The following is a 19,040-nucleotide window of genomic DNA, read 5'->3' on the forward strand; positions in this document are numbered from 1 at the left end:
GGACACAATCATTGCATGGCCTGCTGTTAAGGCAGAAGATGTTAAAGGGCTGCAGGCTTACTCATTGTTTCTACGTGAGTGTTGCAATGCAATGGAGGATTTGACATATTTGGATGAACTCAATATGCCGGCTAACATGAAGACAATCATTCAGAAACTTCCTTACAAGCTCAGAGAGAAATGGAGAGTAACCGTATGTGAAATTTCTGAAAGCCAAAGGCGCAGATCTGGCTTTAAGGATATAGTCAAGTTCATCGAGTACCAAGTCAAAATCATTTCCGATCCAATTTTTGGTGACATCCAAGACACTCAAGTGGTAAATAAAGGAGGTATCAAGACAAAGGTACAGAAAAAATCACAGTTCCAACGAAAGAGTTTTGCAACTGCTGTATTTATGCCTAAGGAACCAGTTATGAAGGAGAAAGGAGAAAAGAGAAAGGAGTATGCTTTGGTTGTCTGCGCATAGGACACATGAGCAAGAATTGTAATAAGCGCATATCTTGCAAAGTTTGTAACCAAAGTCATCCCAGTATTCTTCACATAGAGAAGATGGCACAAGGCAAAGATGAAGGTCAGTCAAAGGAACTGTCGGTGAGTGGCACGGCTGTCTCCACTTGTGGTCATACAGGGGCCGGGGGTAGTAAGGGCATCCTTTTGATCTTACCTGTCAATGTTAAGTGTACAAAAGGAAACAAGATCATCCAAACTTACACATTTCTGGATCCAGGAAGAACGGACACTTTCTGCTCCGGAAGTCTAACGGAAAGGCTGAACATCAAAGGAAAAAGGACAAAGATACATCTGTGTACAATGGGTCACAACACAACTGTTCCAAGTTGCATTGTAAAAGGTCTGGAAATATCTGACTTTATTGGCACGCAGTTTTTTGAGCTTCCAAGTATGTTCACACAAAAGGAAATGCCAGTGACGACAAATAACATCATCACTGAAAAAGAGTTGTCCAAGTGGTCATACCTGAGAGATGTGCATATTCCCTGTATTAATGCTAATGTTGATTTGCTCATCGGCACAAACTCCTCAAAGTTAATGGAACCATGGGAGGTGATCAACAGTTGCGGAGAGGGACCATATGCAGTGAGAACTCTACTGGGCTAGGTGACTAATAGACCTCTACATGGGAACAGTGCAAAGCAGTGTGAGAGTGGCTACCCTGCTATCACTGTTAATAGGATCAGTGTTGACAAGTTGGAAGAGCTGCTGATAAATCAGTACAATCTTGATTTCAACGAGAAATTATTTGACAAAGAGGAGATGTCAATAGAGGAAAGAAAGTTCATGGAAACAGTGGAAAAATCAGTGCAACTTGTCGATGGTCATTACGAGATGAAACTGCCTTTCAAGGCACCACATGTGAAAATGCCAAATAACATTTCTGTTGCCAACCAGCGTGTAAATGCACTGAAGAGGAGACTTCAGAGGGATGAAGTATTTCACAAAGAATACACTGACTTTTTTAACGATGTTATTGACAAAGGACATGCTGAGAAAGTTCCAGAGTGTCAATTGGAATGCTCTGATCGAAAAGTGTGGTATCTCCCACACCATGGAGTGTACCACCCACAGAAAAGAAACCTGCGCATTGTGTTTGACTGTGGCGCAGAATTCAAAGGAGTGTCACTGAATAATAAGCTTCTGCAAGGCCCAAACCTCACAAGCTCTTTGCTAGGAGTCCTGACACGATTCAGGGAAGAACCCGTTGCAATCATGGCCGATGTGCAGGCAATGTTTCACCAAGCCAAAGTGGCAGAAGAACATCTGGACTTTTTGAGGTTTTTGTGGTGGCCGGAAGGGAACCTGGAGCAGGAACTTGTACAGTACCGTATGACTGTTCATTTGTTTGGAGCGGTGTCCTCTCCTAACTGTGCATGTTATGCTCTGCGAAAAACTGCAGATGACAACCAGACCAGTTTCCCAGCAGAGGTAGTGGACACGATCACAAGAAATTTCTATGTGGATGACCTTTTGAAAAGTTTGCCTTCTGAAGAAGATGCTAAGCTCATGGTCAGGAACCTCACAGCTATCTGCAAGCTAGGAGGTTTCAATCTGACATTAAGACGACTGAAAATCGAACATTTGGAAGATGGATTGACAGTCCCAAGTTTCTGTGGAAATCAGAAAATGAGTGGCCAGCACACTTATTGGATATGGACATCACTGATGACCCAGAAGTTAAAAGGAGCTTCACAGTGAATGCAGTTGTCACTCAAGATGTTTCAAATGCCACACACAAACTGATCACTCACTTTCCCAGCTGGAAAAGGTTGAAGATTGCAGTGGGATGGATTCTCAAACTGAAGATGATCTTGATGGCTTTGAGCAAGCAAAGGAAACGGCTAATTTCTATAAATACCAGTGACAACGGAAGTCAACAGACCATCACTGCAGAAATACAGAAATTTAAAGCCACATTGAGAGGACAAAGATTGTCTGCAGATGATCTCATTAAAGCTGAGACATCTATTGTTTGCTTCAGCCAATGGGAAAGATTTCACAACGAGATTGTTGCATTAATATCTGGAAAATCCAAGTTGAAGAGAGAGAGCAATATTTATAAACTGGACCCAGTTTATGAAGATCTGTTAAGAGTTGGAGGACGGCTCAATAAGGCTTCCATGCCTGAAGATGCGAAACATCCGCTCATTCTAGCCAAGGACCAACATATCTCAACTCGTATACTCCGTCACATTCATGAGCAACTGGGCCATGGTGGCAGGAATCATGTACTCTCTAATCTAAGAAAAAATGGAATAAAGAAAGGAGAAGTTTTCTACCTGGGGATATTGTTGTTGTTGTCGATTCAACAGCACCTCGTGGATCCTGGATACTTGGAAGGATACTGCAGACATTTCCTGATAGGAAAGGACTAGTACGTTCTGTTCGTTTGCAGACCAAGACCAGCATAATCGAAAGACCTGTGACAAAGATTTGTCTTCTGTGTGAAACAAATGACTAATAATGGAAAATGGAAACCATACCCATGGTTAAGAAAAAAAAGAAAAAAAAAGAAGAAATATTGGTTTATGGTTTATATGGTTTTTATAAATTGACTATTTCAGTCAGATTTTTTGTTTCAAAGGTAATGGCTCCTTATGTAAATTTAAGAATTGTTTTGTCTTCTGTCAGAAACAATTAGGAGCCGGTGTGTGAGAGCCATTTGTAACCAATGTGTTTATTTGTATTTTTTGTTACACTCCCGCCACTTGGGGGAGTAGTGGTACTGGCAATTGGGCAGCGCCAGAGTTTATATAATCAAGGTGTAACCACACACAGGTGTTGCTGTGTGGAGACGAAAAGTTTTTTGACCGTGCTGCATGCACCAGGCGCTGTGGAGACGACAGAGTTATTTTGTTTGATTATTTTTGGTTTATGAGTGACAAATGGTTGTACCTGAACTGAATGAAAGTAAGGAATAAATCAACATTGGAACATTGGAAATATCGTCTGTGATTGCATTGCACGCGTCACAAATTACCTCAAACGGCAACCGTGGTGGTGGCCTTTTTTTTTGATAGGCGAAGGGTCACTACAAGTATAGTTCAGGAGGTGTTTAGAGTCGGTGCCAACCACCAGAGTGTTGAATGCCCACCTCCACCAGGGAACTTGGAACATCACTCTCTGACTGATGGCGAAGTATCTGCAGTCATGGCAGGTCATGCTGAGTGGGATGAAGGTCCCAGGCAAAGGGTGGTCTCTTGGCTTGCTCAAGACATGGAGAAGCTAGTCCCACCAGGCCAAGACACTCTGCCTGTCTTCTCACTCCAAGAGCTCCAGGATGAACAGGAAAGGGATGCCACACTGTCGCAGGTCATTTTGTTCGTTACCCGTGGGAGACAGCCATCAAGAAGGGAGAGAGCTGGACTGTCATTAAAGGTGCTCAAAACCCTGAAGCAGTGGCAGAAATTTAGCATGCTTAATGGCATCCTGTACAGGGTGAGTAAGGGCTCACTAACTGAAAAAAAAATGGCATCAGTACACTGTACCCTCCTCCTTGGTCAACGATGTTCTGCATGGTGTCCATGACGATGCCGGCCATCAGGGTCAGAGCAGGACCTTGCACCTGACGAGGCAGAGGTTCTTCTGGACTGAAATGGAACGCGATGTCAGAGAATATGTGAAAGTTTGCAAGCGCTTTGTCATTAGCAAGACACTGGAGCCTGAGGGGAGAGCCCCGCTTGAAAATATCAAGACCACAAGCCCCTTGGAGCTTGTCTGCCTGGATTTCTGGTCTGCTGAGGACTCCAATGGAAGGAGTGTGGATGTGTTAGTGGTAACGGACCACTTCACCAAAATGGCCCATGCCTTCAAATGTTCCGACCAGTCAGCAAAACAAGTCGCACGCCAGCTGTGGGACAGATACTTTTGCATATATGGATTCCCACAAAGGATCCATTCAGACCAGGGCACAAATTTCAAAAGTCAGTTGATTCAGGAGTTGCTGCAGATTGCTGGTGTGAAAAAGTCAAGGACAACCCCGTATCACCCCATGGGGAATGGCCACACCGAGAGATTCAACAGAACTTTAGGGAACATGATCAGAGCATTACCCCCCAGGGATAAGCAGAGATGGCCGCAAATGCTGCAGACACTGACTTTTGCTTATAACTGTACAGCTCATGAGTCAACTAGATATGCTCCATTCTATTTAATGTATGGACGGATCCCCAGACTGCCAGTGGATGTTATGTTCCACAGTGTGGAGACAGACAGCGACATCACAGACTATGACAGTTATGTCAAGAGAATGAGGGATGACCTCAGGGAAGCCCTTACACTGGCCCAAGTCAATGCCAGTTCCAGCCAGCAGCGCCAAGCAGACTTGTACAACAAAGGTATGAAAGGCACAGACATTGAAGAGGGAGATCAGGTTCTCGTGGCAAACAAGAGTGGACGTGGTCGCAGAAAACTAGCTGACAGGTGGGAATCTACACTCTACACAGTAGTCTCTAAAGACTCAAGGTGCCACATTTACCGCATCAGACACCAAGGCACTGGACAAGAGAGAGTTGTCCACAGAAACCTACTTTTGCGAGCCAACTTCCTGCCAGTGGGGATGGATCATGAAATGGTGTCATCGTTTGACAGTGGCTCTGAGGCAAGTCAAGAACACAGTGAGGTAAATGGAAGCCTCCTAGTTACTGAGTCCAAGTTTGACCAGTCAGAATGCACTGCCAGCTGGGTAGTAGAGACTACTTCCTCAGGACATTCCCCAGAGAGAGAACATGCACCCCCTGAAACCCCTCAAGTGGTGACCGTTGATCCTGAATCAGATATTCAGAAGCCACAGGCAAGTGGCAGTGTTGGCATGGATTCAAGTACTGATGCTGAGCCAGATGTTCATGCCATAGAGAATACCAGAGATGAGACAAACCTGCGGAGGGGAACAGTTAAAACCAAGCAACAGTCATCCAGAGAGTCAAGTAGCTAGAGGAAGCACCACTGAGGTAGCCTTAGAACCTGACAGACCACCACCAAGTAGTTCAGTTGGCCACATCAGGACAAGAGTAGGCAGAGTGGTAAAGCCAGTTAACAGATTGATCCAGAACATGACGCAGAGAAACGCACAAGCCAGCAACATGATCAGTGGTTTTGCCAAGACTCTATGTTTGTAGGTAACAACCAGATTGTTATGTCACTAGGATAGTCCTAAATTCCTTGTGAATGTGCAGTCTTTTGAGTAAGCTCAAAGTTAGGGTAACAGTTATCTAATCAGTATGAGATTGTGTATGGGTCACTTTCTTCAGCAAGTGGATATTAGAAGGTCTGGCCAACTTCTTAACACTCACTTTCCCTTTTAACTGGGAGACGCTTGTGTCGCATGTAAAGATGTACGTTAGAGAATAATAAGCTGTGCTAGTGTTACCCAGGATTCAGCTACTAACCTGTACTAGGGCAGTTTTGAGAAGTTCAGCAGGGAGTATGTAGCTGAGTTAATATTTGGTTCATATTATTTTTATTTTGGTGAACATTCTCAAAACCTTGTTTTTTTTTGTGTAGTACACTTTATTCAATGTTCACATAGTTCCATTTCACCTGTTGTAGCAGGCGGGGGCCTTAATTAGCGACACACAAAACATGCACGAGTGACGTAGGCACAGCTTCCTGGCAAAATTTTGGAAGCTGTTGTGATGGTAAGACGTGTTTTGGTGCTCTTCCTGAGTTAGCATGCATAATATTAATCTGTTGTGGCTTAAACTGTGTGAAACGTAGTAATATACATTTGTTGACATATTTCTGAATCTTTGTTGATGTTTTTGGTCCGTTTTTTGTGTTAAATCCGCCTAATTTGCATGCCCTCTGACTCGCTGCAGGAGACTGTCAGAGCCTGTAGCTGTGCATGTGTGTGCTGACTGCGCCTGTGCTACTTTCCATAGGTGCGTTATAGTATTGTTAGTGCAGTAATTTCATTGCTATGTGTAATATTTTCATTGTTGTGCACAAAAGTTCTGTGTCACCTGGACTGCATTCATATTGAAGTAGTAGTTTGGTAAAAGGGAATAAGGTTTCTGAATATGCATTTTTATTTTTTGCTCTTACTCTGAAGAAATGCATACATATACAGTTAATGTGCATACATTTTATTTGTGGCAATATTTTATTTATTTTATTTCATTTTATTTTACTGGAACACTCAAAAGGAAAAAAAAACAACTTTGGAAGCTGTTGTGATGGAGACTGTCGGAGCCTGTAGCTGTGCATGTGTGTGCTGACGGCCCCTGTGCTACTTTCCATAGAGAATAAACTGCAGATCCTGACGAACTGGTGTCCTTCAGCCTGTGTCAACCGACTTACAGCTGCTACACTCACATGGAGTCCTTGGGCTCCTTTAACAGCAGGTGGCGCCGTCGGTGCCTTTATTTTTTAACATCTTTCATGTTTCATATTTGAGTTGAATCCAAGCTATTGATTTTTATTGGGCCGGCCACATCTTCACAGGACAAGTTGTAATGATGACAGAAACTCTACATGAATGAACACTTAGAAATCTGTTATATGTCAGTCCAACTACATTACAGTGTGTGATGAGTCATTGATTTATTTCATAATAATCTAAACAGAGGACTTTTAGTGTGAAAATGGCCTCAAATACCTGAAAACTGTCTCTGCACACCTGAATGTGTGACAGCATTTGGTTTTTCACTTTTATTTAAATAATGACCACAATACTCACCTCAGTGTCTCCAGTCCACAACGTGGCTCTGCCAAGAACTCACAAAGGTTTGTGACATCACCGTCTGTGAGGTCATTTAGTCCCAGATCCAGGACTCTCAGGTGGGCGGGGTTTGACTTCAGACTGGAACCCAGTGCAGCACAGCCTCTCTCTGTAAACTTACAGTCAGCCAGTCTGTTGGGGAAAAACAGTTTGAACTTATAGGTGGTAACATGCAGTGGCAGCTCCAGACCCTGACCTCTGACCCAGCAGCTGAGCTGCAGCTGCAGTCTGAGTCTGACTGACACTGAAATGATTAATAATTAGACATATCATATCATATTAGTATGACTCTGTGTTTGCCTGGGTCCAGACCTTTGAATCCACCCACTCCATCACATTAAAACACAGTGTAAGGACTTCACAGTTGTATGTGACATCAGTCAAACCTAATTATTATTATTATAATTATAGATTATTTATTGAACATAAAATAAGTAGGGCTGCACCATATTGGAAAAAACTGACAATGAGATTTTTTTATCTTTTTTTTTTTTTGCAATATATATTGCAATATTAAAACATACAGGAATTTTCACCAGATGAGTTAAAGTAAAAAAAATGAACAAATAGTGTCTTTCACTCAGCACAGCTGCAGAGGCTCCCAGCTTCATGTGAAACAGACTACATTATAGACGCTCCGTTATTTATTAATCCCTCTGTGTCTTTATATTTTTACTTTTTATCCACTCCTGTCGCCTTGATAAAGTTAATGCATGGCGTTGTCATTTCAAACTCAACACTTCCTGAATTTGTTTCAAATTAAAAGCCCCTTATAACCTCGGCTGAGAGAATACCTCCATTTTCTAAATAGGCTTTTATTGTGAAACATTTGTAGGAACTTGTGGAGGAATGTGCTGACACTTTATAGGTGACTACAACAACATGTCAGCTGGCACATGAACAGACACAGTGACTAAAATAATAGTAAAGTAATAAAAATAGGACAAGAATAACCTGATGACATCACACACATCGTGAAAGACGACTGGGGATAATTGGTGAGTACCAATTGGTGCTCCACTGTCTCTCAGATTAACTCATATCACAGCGGTGCCTGGACAGCGTGACGTGTGTGGTTGTGCTGCTGCCGTGGTCCTGCCAGATGCCTCCTGCTGCTGCTGCCATCATTAGTCATTAGTCATACTTCTACTGTTATTATACACATATGACTATTGTCACACATGTATACTACCAGATATTAATATATACTTTCAACATATTGTACCACAGTAGCCAGAACTATAACTATAATATTATTACTTTCATTAATGTTGTTGTAAGCTACTGTTATTACCTGCATCTCTCTCTCTCTCTTTCTGTCTCATTGTGTCATGTGGATTACTGTTAATTTATTATGCTGATCTGTTCTGTACGACATCTATTGCATGTCTGTCCGTCCTGGAAGAGGGATCCCTCCTCAGTTGCTCTTCCTGAGGTTTCTACCGTTTTTTTTCCCCGTTAAAGGGTTTTTTGGGGCGTTTTTCCTGATCAGCTGTGAGGGTCATAAGGACAGAGGGATGTTGTATGTTGTAAAACCCTGTGAGGCAAATTGTGATTTGTGATATTGGGCTTTATAAATAAAACTGATTGATTGATTGATTGAATTGATTGTAAATGTGCGTGATCACCATGTGATATGAGACATTTAAAGGTAAACTGTCGTCTATGTTTGCTGTGATATGAAGGAAAACAGAATCACTGTCAGTGTAAGTGTCCATCAGTCAGTATTACTTGTCACCTCACACACTAACTGTGCATCTGGATGTTCTCACCTGAGTCTCTGGAGTTTGCAGTTGGGACTCTTTAGACCGTCAGAGAGCAGCGTCACTCCAGAGTCCTGCAGTTTGTTTCTGCTCAGGTCTAACTCCTCCAGACTAGAAGACTTCAGGCTGAGAGCTGATGAAATGCTCTTGCAACATCTGTCAGTGAGGTTACAGTCACTTAACCTGAAGTGAAAAACAAAATGACTGTTAACATTTTACAGACACTCCCCTCTGTCTTTCTACTCTTAAAGCTTCAGAGATGTTGGGTTTCTTGAGGTCAGATACTTACAAAGCTGTCTTTGATGCTTTGAGCACTGGCAGCAGCCTCCCCAGAGCTTCATCTGATCTGTAGTATTTCTTCAGGTCAAAGACATCCAGGTCTTCACCAGAAGCGAGCAGGTGAAAGGCCAGAGCTGACCAATGTTCAGGTAACAAGTTACCAACATCTCCTGAGTTCTGGTACTTTTGGACTTGCTCTACCAGAGACCGGTCACCCAACTCATTTAAACATTGGAACAGATTGATGCTCTTGTCGACATTGGAAAGTTTCTTGATTTTCTTGTGAATGTAGGTGATCGTCTTCTGGTTGCTCTGTGAACGTCTCTCTTTGAATCCAAATGCTTTCTGAAGAAGCTCCAGATTTGTATCCTGTGACAGACCGAGCAGGAAGCGCAGGAACAAGTCCCATTTTCCATGATCGTTGGCCAAAGCTAAATTCACTGCCCTCTTGTGGAGGAGGATGATGGGAAGTTCTCCTATCTTCAACCTCTCTGTCACACTTCGCTTCCCAGGAAGCAGATTTTTTCTGCTGTTCAAGAAGGTCTCTAATACATACAGCGCTGCCAGAAACTCGTGAACACTTAAATGTATGAAGGAGTAAATCTCTTGTTTGTGAAGACCATATTCTTTTCTCATGATCTGTGTGCAAAGACCTGAATAAACTGCAGCTTGTTCCTGATCAATGTCACAACTCTTCAAGTCCTTTTTATAGAAGATGATGTTGTCCTTCTGTAGCTGTTCAAATGCCAGCTTTCCTAATTTCATGATCACATCTCTGTTTGTTTCACCTTTCTGATAAACCTTCAGCTTTGTCTGGGTGATCAGGAAGTGTGTGTACATTTCAGTCACAGTCTTAGGCAGCTCACTTTGTTTTGTTTCTGTGAGGAGTTTCTGGAGAGTTGTGGCTGAAATCCAACAGAAGACTGGGATGTGGCACATGATGTACAGACTTCTCAGCGGCTTTGACTGAAGATGATCGAGGATCTTCTGAGCCATAGTCTTGTCACTAACTGTCTTCTGAAAGTACTCCTCCTTCTGCTCATCATCAAAGCCTCGTACCTCGGTCACCCTGTTGATGAACTCGGTAGGAATCTTAGTGGCTGCAGCTGGTCTACTTGTGATCCAGACTGAGGCCTTGTGCAGCAGTTTCCCTGTGATTAAGTTGGTTAGCAGGACGTCTAGTGTTGTGGTCTCTGTATCATCACGCCACGTCTCATTCTCCTCGAAGTCCAGAGGTAACTTGCTTTCGTCCAGGCCGTCGAATATGAACAAAACTCTTGAACTGTTGTAGTCTGACGTTGACAAATTCTTCACTTCTTTAAAATAGTTACCTATCAGCGTCATAAGACTCCAATGCTTATGTGTTATTAGATTCAATTCTCTGAATGAGATTGGAAATATGAAGTCAATAGTTTGGTTGGCTTTTCCTGTTGCCCAGTCATGAGTGAATTTCTGCACAGCCACAGTTTTTCCAATGCCAGCGATTCCCTTCGTCAGAATTCTCTGTGGAGGATCTTCTTCGTTTGATAAAGGTTCAAAAATGTCATTGAGCTGGATTTTCTTCTCCTCACTCGGACTCCTTTTACATTCTAATTCAACCACTTCATGTTCATTGTTAACCTCCCCACTGCCTCCCTTTGTGATGTAAAGCTCTGTATAGATTTTGTTTAAAGGAGTTGATCCATCTTCCTCTTTTCCCTGAGACAGCTTCTTTGTTGTATTTTCAAGGAAATATTTTAGATCATCTTTGCACCTTTGGATGTTTCCTGAGAGATGAAAAAATTCATTGTTATATTATTTTCTCATTCTCAGGTTAGCAGAAACTGCGTGTAGTGTATAGCAGCTAGGTTTTCAGACAGACTCAGACAAAACCTAAGAACCATAACTGAACCAGCCCAGGGCGAGAATTACAGTGTTTCCTGGTTTTGACTCAGGTCCAGATTTACTTAGACAGATCTCTGGTCCTATAGGTGCAGGCAGAATTTATGAATAAACAAACATAAATAGATCTCATTCATTTCAGACCAATAGAACCAACAAGATGTTGGGAGGCTGGTAAGATTCAGCTCGTTCTCATTCCCAGGTCATTAAATACTAGTGCTGCACAATTAATCTAATCGCAATCGCAATCGCAATCGCGATGTCAGGCTGTGCGATTACGTAACCGCATAAAAGGCTGCGATTTGCGATTTAATGTAGGCTAAATAAATGTTAACGTGTGTGCCTGTGAACGTGACTGCCTCTCCTGTAGTGTGTGGAGTTTGCTGACATCACACCCACAAGCTATCCTGGTGCGTGCAGCCAGCGTGCAGCAGCGACCAACACAGACGCTGAAGAAGAGCATGAGCTCGACCATGAACAGGCTGAGTTGGTGGCGAAAAAAACGTCTGTTACATGGCGATACTTTGGATTCAGGTATGGCGACGTTGAACAGAAAGACTTGCTGTGTAAGTGTAAAAGGTAAAGTTGCCACGTCCTGCGGCAACACGACCAATCTATATCAGCACTCGAGACGGGACGTGGCGACTTAAACTTTTAAACTTTTACACAGCACGTCTTTCTGTCCAACGTCGCCGTACCTGAAAGACGTGCTGTGTGAAAGTTTAAAAGTAAAAATCGCCATGTCCCGCGGCAACACGACCAATCTATAACAACACTTGAGACAGCACAGAGAAAAGAAGGAAGAGTGCATGTGAGAGAAAGCCGAGTCGTGTAACGTTAAAGACAATGAGACAACTGAAAGCCGCCAGAGCCTCATAAAACAACATCCAAGCACAGTTAAGCAAACATTTGTAAGTGTCACAGGGAAATCATGGACTCCATAACAAATGAAAAACAGCAATTTTGCTCGGGTTCGGCCCACTTGACATGCTGCTGTGTTGTGCTATGGCGCTAGAATTTGTCATTTATGTGACAACGCCTGAACGCAACACAGGCTCGCTCCGCTGTGTACAGTTCCATGCTGCACTGCTGTGTGAGCAGAGTGTTTGACTGTGCTCAGTCTGTTGATGGTCATTGACTCACTGTCTGTCCATAACAATAACTATGTCAGGTCAGGTCAGTGCCCCCTGATATAATGTAGGGAAACACTGAATCAAGCAAAAAGACTCATGATACCATTTATTTATTACATTTTATTGTAATTATATTGTAATCGCAATCACAAATCGCGATATTGTCCACCATAATCGCAATCGCACATTTTTCCCAAATCGTGCAGCACTATTAAATACCGACACTTTGCCCCTCGGCATGTGGTACTGACACTAAAGGGCCCCCTTTAGCATCTTTATGAGATTCACCGGGCTTTCAGCTATGTAGACCCGTCTGCTGCAGGATTTGATGCTTAGAGCATTTGATGTGGGCAGGGTGCTGGGGAGGGGGTGGGGGGTGGGTCAAACAAAACAGGACTTTCACCTGGGAGACCACAGTCCATGTCCTGTGTGAAACCAAAAGTCAATGTTGTTTTCACGTAACATTACATAATTTACATGTCACACACGACATGTTTATGTCACACTGACTTAATTCACAACATGATCTTTTGTCTAAACCTAAGCAGGTAGCTTTGTTATCTAAACCTAACTGTGATCATTTGACAACATGAACCATGTGTTACAAAGTGTTTCAGCTGTACATCACATGAAGACGCTGCCCTATGTGTCACGATGAGACGCAGAGGGGGCATGAAAAAGCCTCGCTATTTGACGACCTGAGAATGAGAACAGGTTGCAAGATTCAGGTCAGCCTTCATTCAGAAAGCAAACCATCGTGGCATCTCCATGACGCTTTCATTATTATTCACTCTATTTTGTTTTAATAACAGAAGGTCAACTTTTTTTAAAATTTGGTTGTTAAAATCAATTAAACATGTAGAATGTTTGAACATCTTTTAAAAACGGGACAATACCTTTGGTTTCGGGAGAAACAGCATCACTGGTGTCTTTCCTGTTGGGTAGCTGGACTGAAACATAAACGTGCAGCATCTTTAGAGAAGGCCAAAATATTCAGAAACATTTTGGAGGTTACATTTTAAGCAAGTACATAATTAAATAAAAATAAGGTTTGATTTATGAACTCAGGGGAAACCTTTACCGATTGTGTTGATCGTAATATCCCCTTCTGAATGGATATTGTGTAAGTTTGGTGCGCTGATGGCACTTCCATGCTGGGCAGTGACTGTTGTGTTTCTTGTTTCCATCTGAGTTTGAGCTGATTGAGACGAGACAAAATAATCAGGAACCACAATTCAATTTTAGATTTTAGCAGAGACCTGAAATATCAAGAACAATCAAAATTATTATTGTTACCATTATTATTGATTTGTCTTTCTTAACCTTCATCATCATTATTACTTTCTACTCACTCTGTATATTTCCTATCTCTTAAACCCCTACTCTTTTCCTCCCCCCACTCTCGTTTCCCTCTTTTGAATACTGTTTCTTTATTATGATGATGATCAACATTATTAATAGAACATGTATATTTGCACTATACTGTACCGCACACATACACACAACAAACACACATTCCCCTCCAAACTGCACCCACAAACCACTACTACTATGATGTGTATCTACAACTCACGTGCGTCATATTATTTTAATTGCTAAGATTTTGTTATTTTCAACAATATTACTACTAATAATACTACATTTTCTAGAATTACAGTCATTGTGGTTTTGCTTACTTGTTTATTATTGTTATTTATTTATTTTTTCTTTTCATTAATATAAATACACACATACACACACACAGACATACATACATGAATACGTATAAGTACTAGTAGTACTATAAATAGACATATAGACATACATGCAATAGGAAGTGGGGTGGAAAACAATAACGGCAACAATAACGATTATACTACATTTATATGTGCTATTATAATAACACCATAAACACTGATACCTACAATACTAATAACATTATAAATTATAATGTATACATACATATATGTATATATATTGTCATTACGGATTATTTTCCTATGTATTCTACTAAATGGTTCAGAGTTTAAGACCAAAAGGTGACCTCACCTCAGTAGAAACAAAGTTCACTTCCTGACTCTACATGTCGCTGCCAAATTCATTTGTACATCACTGCTTAACAATGTGAGAAATCAAAACTCAGTGAATAAGAATTAAGTCATCAGATGTTTCCTTTTGCAATTTTTTTGTGACAAATGCTTACTAAGCTTTGTTTAAATATGTAATTTGACCCTTAAAGATCAAGAACAGAGGCTAGCAGCTGTCATGTTAGAGAATATTGAGGGTTTTGTGCGGATCATTAGGTGACAAAGCAACACTTTGAGTGACTTATTAATAACTTACAGAGCATTGTGCAATAGTCCACCTTCCACCTTCACTTCCTCTCTGTCTCTCTCTCTCTCTAGCTCTTTTTACACAGAGATGGCGCTGTAGAGCCGGTATTACCAGTGTTGGAATGTAACTAAGTACATTTACTCAAGTACTGAACTAAAGTACAGATATTAGGTACTTGTGCTTTACCTGAGTCTGCTCTTTTCATGCCACTTTATACTTCTACCCCTCTACATTCCAGAGGAACCTTATTACTTATATCCGTTGGGGAGAAAATTGAAAGGTCGGTTAGCTCCTATATTAGGAAGTGGTTGGGTGCTCCTAGGTGCCTAAGTAGTGTTGCATTGTATGGAAAAGGGATACTTCAGCTGCCAGTATCTAGTTTAACAGAGGAATTTAAATGTACCAAGGTCAGGACAGAGCTCTTGTTATCTGGGAGTAAGGACGTGGTAGTTAGGAGTGTGGTTCCAAATCCAACCAAGGGGAGGAAGTGGAACCCAAGATCGGCAGTTCAGGAGGCAGAGGCAGCTCTTAGACATGCAGAGATTGTAAGTAATGTTCAGTTTGGCCGGGGAGGCCTGGGGCTTGGCTCAGGTAAACCGGTATGGAATACAGCAGGCCTCAAAGATAAAAGAAAGCTGGTTGTGGAACAGATACGCAGACAGGAAGAGACAGTAAGGGGTGCAAAGGTACTGGCCCAGGCTAAGATGGGACAGTGGTTGATTTGGGAAAGTGTAGAGAAGAGGAAGCTTAGTTGGAGGGACCTGTGGAGTATGGAGGAGAGTCGTATTAGATTCCTGGGGCCTCATTTATCAACCGTGCGTAGAAAAGGTTCTAAATTCTGTCCTAAGAATGAAACTTAGAATGTGTGTAAGTACAAAAAAATCCGTAATTATCAAATGTGCGGACACTGGTCGTACGCACACTAGTAAGTAATCAGTGATGATAAATCCCACCTGTTCTTAACTACCATGCTTGTGCATGGTTAGGGTCATTTGCATTCAGAAACGCCTCCAATTGACCATATATGGCAGCAACAATCCCTTTAATAATGCGTGAACGGATTTTTTTCCCCCTCACTGAAATCATGGCAACGAGGGTGAAAACGCGCTCCCTGCGGAGCGCATGGTTCTCCAAATCCTCCAATAGTGCAAGATAAGCCATGGTACTTGTATTTCAAGTTTTCTTTTCAGGTTGTCCTGTCACAGCTGTCTTTTATAGCTTGTCACACCAATCACTCAAAATGTCTGCTAACTTACTAATTGAGAATTTGTATAAATTAGAGGAAAGAGGGAACATGTGTGGAGTTTGAGATTGCTGAACACTGTGACTCCTTCAGTGGGTTTTATTTGTAGTTTCACTGTTCTATCACTAGATTTTGTGTGTAAGCATGGTCAGAGCTGTGCTTAAATTTACACACGTTCCTAAGCACAAGTACAAGTTGATAAATTCCATACTTTGCGTGGGAATGTTCTTAAGTACTCATTACGCACACATCTGTGCATACGCACGGTTGATAAATGAGGCCCCTGGTATAGGGGCTACAGCCTGGGTTTGTTAAAGGTGGCAGTGCTGTTTGGGCTGAGAAAGCCATGTGTAAGTAAGGTAAAGGAGGTTATTGGGTTGGTGTGGGGAGCAGTGAGACCTGACATTAGGGGAGATCACTGTCTAGCCTCCTGGAGGTGTCGTGGGACCAACTAGACGAAACACTGGTGAAAGGAGGTTCCCACCTGATGACCCCAAAGACATGTTAGTTATCACTGCTCACTGGTCTGTATAGTTAAGCCTGCCATATTAGCTTATCATAGGGCTTAGGAGGTTATTCACTGAGTGCTGATCCTTTCTCTAGAGCACACACTTCTTGTGTCTATTTGAACTTCACTACATTTCTATAAAATCTTTCAGAACTAGTTGCTGTACAAATCAAGATTTTTGTAGGGCTGTAGTCTCCTGGTCGACTGGTCGATTATTTGGTCGATATGCCCTCGTCCGACCAAATTCTCATTGGTCAAATAATCGCCATGTTACTTTCATAAGGAGAAAAGTGCTCCATCAACAGCTTTCCAGGATTAATCCATTATTTCCTGCGGCAGGGGGACAGGCTAAGACACCTGTGAACCCCCGTTGTTGACAGAAAGTTGAACTCGCCCACCCTAACGCTCAGCGTCACAGTGACGCAGACCTCCTGTCTGTCTCTGGTAGCTGACACCATTTCCCTCAGTGGAAACGAAGCTTGTATTTACTTGTATTTCACAGATAAGAAACAATAAATTGTGAAGACAGTAAAGCCTCCACTAAAATAGCATTTTAAGTCGTGTGTGATTTATCCTTCAGGGATTTATACTTCAGGATTTATCCTGGCTTCATATGAGCAGAGGAAATCTCCGCTCGTTGCTAGGCTAATGTATACCATGTAAAATCCCATAGGCTGGCGCTAATAACGTTAGCATGTTGTATTTGTTTGGAAAACGTGTTTAGTATAAGACAGTTGTTTTGTCGGTGAATGTTGTTAGTTGCAATGGAGCCAAATTATGTGCCGTTACCTTTGTTACATGTTGCTGTTGTCCCTGGTTTATATGATAAGAGGAAAAGATCGCGAGACACTAGGCTAATTTATACAATGTAAAATGCCATAGGCTTGTGCTAATAACGTTAGCATGTTGTATTTGTGGGGAAAATGTGTCCAGATGAAGACAAGTGTTTGTCTGTGAATGCTGCGAGTTATAGTGAAGCTGATTTGTGTTTGACACTGTCTCTATTAAGCCATGTGTAATGTGTGCTTAATGTGTGCTTAATGTGTATTTAATGTGTGCTTAATGTGTGTTTAATGTGTGCTTAATGCTAAAGAGCTCAGTGCTGTCCTTGAAACCTTTGGCCTGACTCAGCATGTGTGTGAGCCCACCCACAGCAGAGCGCAGCACACTCCCTCATTACAAAGGGGGTTAATATTTCAAACCTCAATGTGGTTGATGCTGCTCTGTCTGATCATTTCTGTGTCTTCTCTGACCTGTCTGTTTCTCCCAAACCACCGGCTGGTCCTGCAGTTGTTCGGAGGAGACATATAAATAACAGCACAGGTGCCCTGTTCATGGAAATGATAAACTTTGAAAATGCCTCATGTTCTAATGTTGATGATTTGTTGAACTCTGTTACTTCGAGTGTTTTGAATGTTCTGGACACCATTGCCCCTGTGAAGGTTAAAATGGTTAAAAATAAGCAGAAGGCGCCATGGAGGAATGACGACTTGGTCAGGGCACAGAAAAGGGAGTGCCGGAGGGCCGAGCGGAAATGGCGTAAGTCTAAGCTTCATGTTCATTATGAGATTTATAAAGAAAAGTTGTACGTGTTCAACCGGATCTTATGTAGAACAAGGGAGAGGTACTTTTCTGAAATTATTGGAAACTGCAGTAACAACTCGCGTGTCTTATTTGCAACAGTGAACAGATTAACAAACCCTCCAGCTCAACTGCCGTTGGAACTGATCTCCACATCTAAGTGTAATGAGTTTGCAGTATTCTTTTGCAACAAGGTTCAGACCATTAAAAATGCCATCAATTCCACAACACCAATAACAACCCTGCAGCCACCTAGACACTTAGAGCTGACTCAATTTGCACCTGTAACTGACAAAACTGTCCAAGAGATCATCACCAGTCTGAGTTCATCTACATGCTGCCTCGATGTGTTACCCACTAGATTTCTAAAGTCCGTGCTGAGCAGTTTGTTACCACCACTCGCTCACATAGTTAACATGTCACTACAATCTGGAACATTCCCAAAGGTCACAGGATAATGAAAACTGTTGGGCTGATCATTTCAGTGACTGACTGAAATTGCCCCTTCTGCCGTCATTTTTTTTCTCTCCTCTTAAAAGAAGCGTAGCCGTCACACACACAGCGTCTTTGTGAGGAAACACATTGGTTCAAGTCCTATCTAGAAGACAGGAAGTACTTTGTTGAAATTGGTAACTGTGTCTCAGACCACATGGCCTTGACCTGTGGGGTGCCCCAAGGGTCAATCCTGGGACCCCTTCTGTTCAATGTCTACATGCTGCCTTTAGGCCAGTTAATACAAAATAATAATGTGTCCTACCACAATTATGCAGACGACACTCAGATCTATGTCTCACTGACAGCAGGTGAATATGGACCAGTGGATTCACTCTGTCACTGCATCCAACAGGTCAGTGTGTGGATGCAAAACAACTTTCTCCAGCTAAATTCAGACAAGACTGAAGTCATCGTATTTGGTCCACAGAAACAAAGAGAAGGTGTCAGCAGTCACCTCCAGTCTCTCTCTCTAAAACCTAAAAATCAGGTTAGAAATCTCGGGGTAATAATGGACTCAGACTTGAACTTTAACAGCCACATCAAATCAATAACATCAGCAGCTTTTTACCATCTAAAAAACATTGCCAAAATCAAAGGTATAGTGTTTAAACCT

General features: G+C 42.1%; 1 protein-coding gene across 15 annotated transcripts in view; it reads right to left on the reverse strand.

Moving 5' to 3' along the window:
* Nucleotides 1-19,040, reverse strand: part of LOC117255668 (NACHT, LRR and PYD domains-containing protein 3-like) — a 78,272-nt gene that overhangs the window by 42,925 nt on the left and 16,307 nt on the right. For 10 of the 15 annotated variants that reach the window (XM_078166675.1, XM_078166665.1, XM_078166676.1 and 7 more), the window contains 5 exons: nt 13,369-13,485; nt 13,184-13,237; nt 9,284-11,039; nt 9,004-9,177; nt 7,190-7,363 (listed from right to left, as the gene is read on the reverse strand). In XM_078166675.1, the coding sequence (XP_078022801.1) occupies nt 7,190-7,363; nt 9,004-9,177; nt 9,284-11,039; nt 13,184-13,237; nt 13,369-13,474 (2,264 nt within the window). In that variant the 5' untranslated portion in view covers nt 13,475-13,485. The remainder of the gene's footprint in view (nt 1-7,189; nt 7,364-9,003; nt 9,178-9,283; nt 11,040-13,183; nt 13,238-13,368; nt 13,486-19,040) is intronic. The other 5 variants (XM_078166666.1, XM_078166671.1, XM_078166670.1 and 2 more) reach the window with 2 other exon arrangements.

The sequence above is a fragment of the Epinephelus lanceolatus genome, chromosome 3, assembly GCF_041903045.1.
Source record: "Epinephelus lanceolatus isolate andai-2023 chromosome 3, ASM4190304v1, whole genome shotgun sequence".
In the NCBI taxonomy this organism is placed as follows: Eukaryota; Metazoa; Chordata; class Actinopteri; order Perciformes; family Serranidae; genus Epinephelus; species Epinephelus lanceolatus.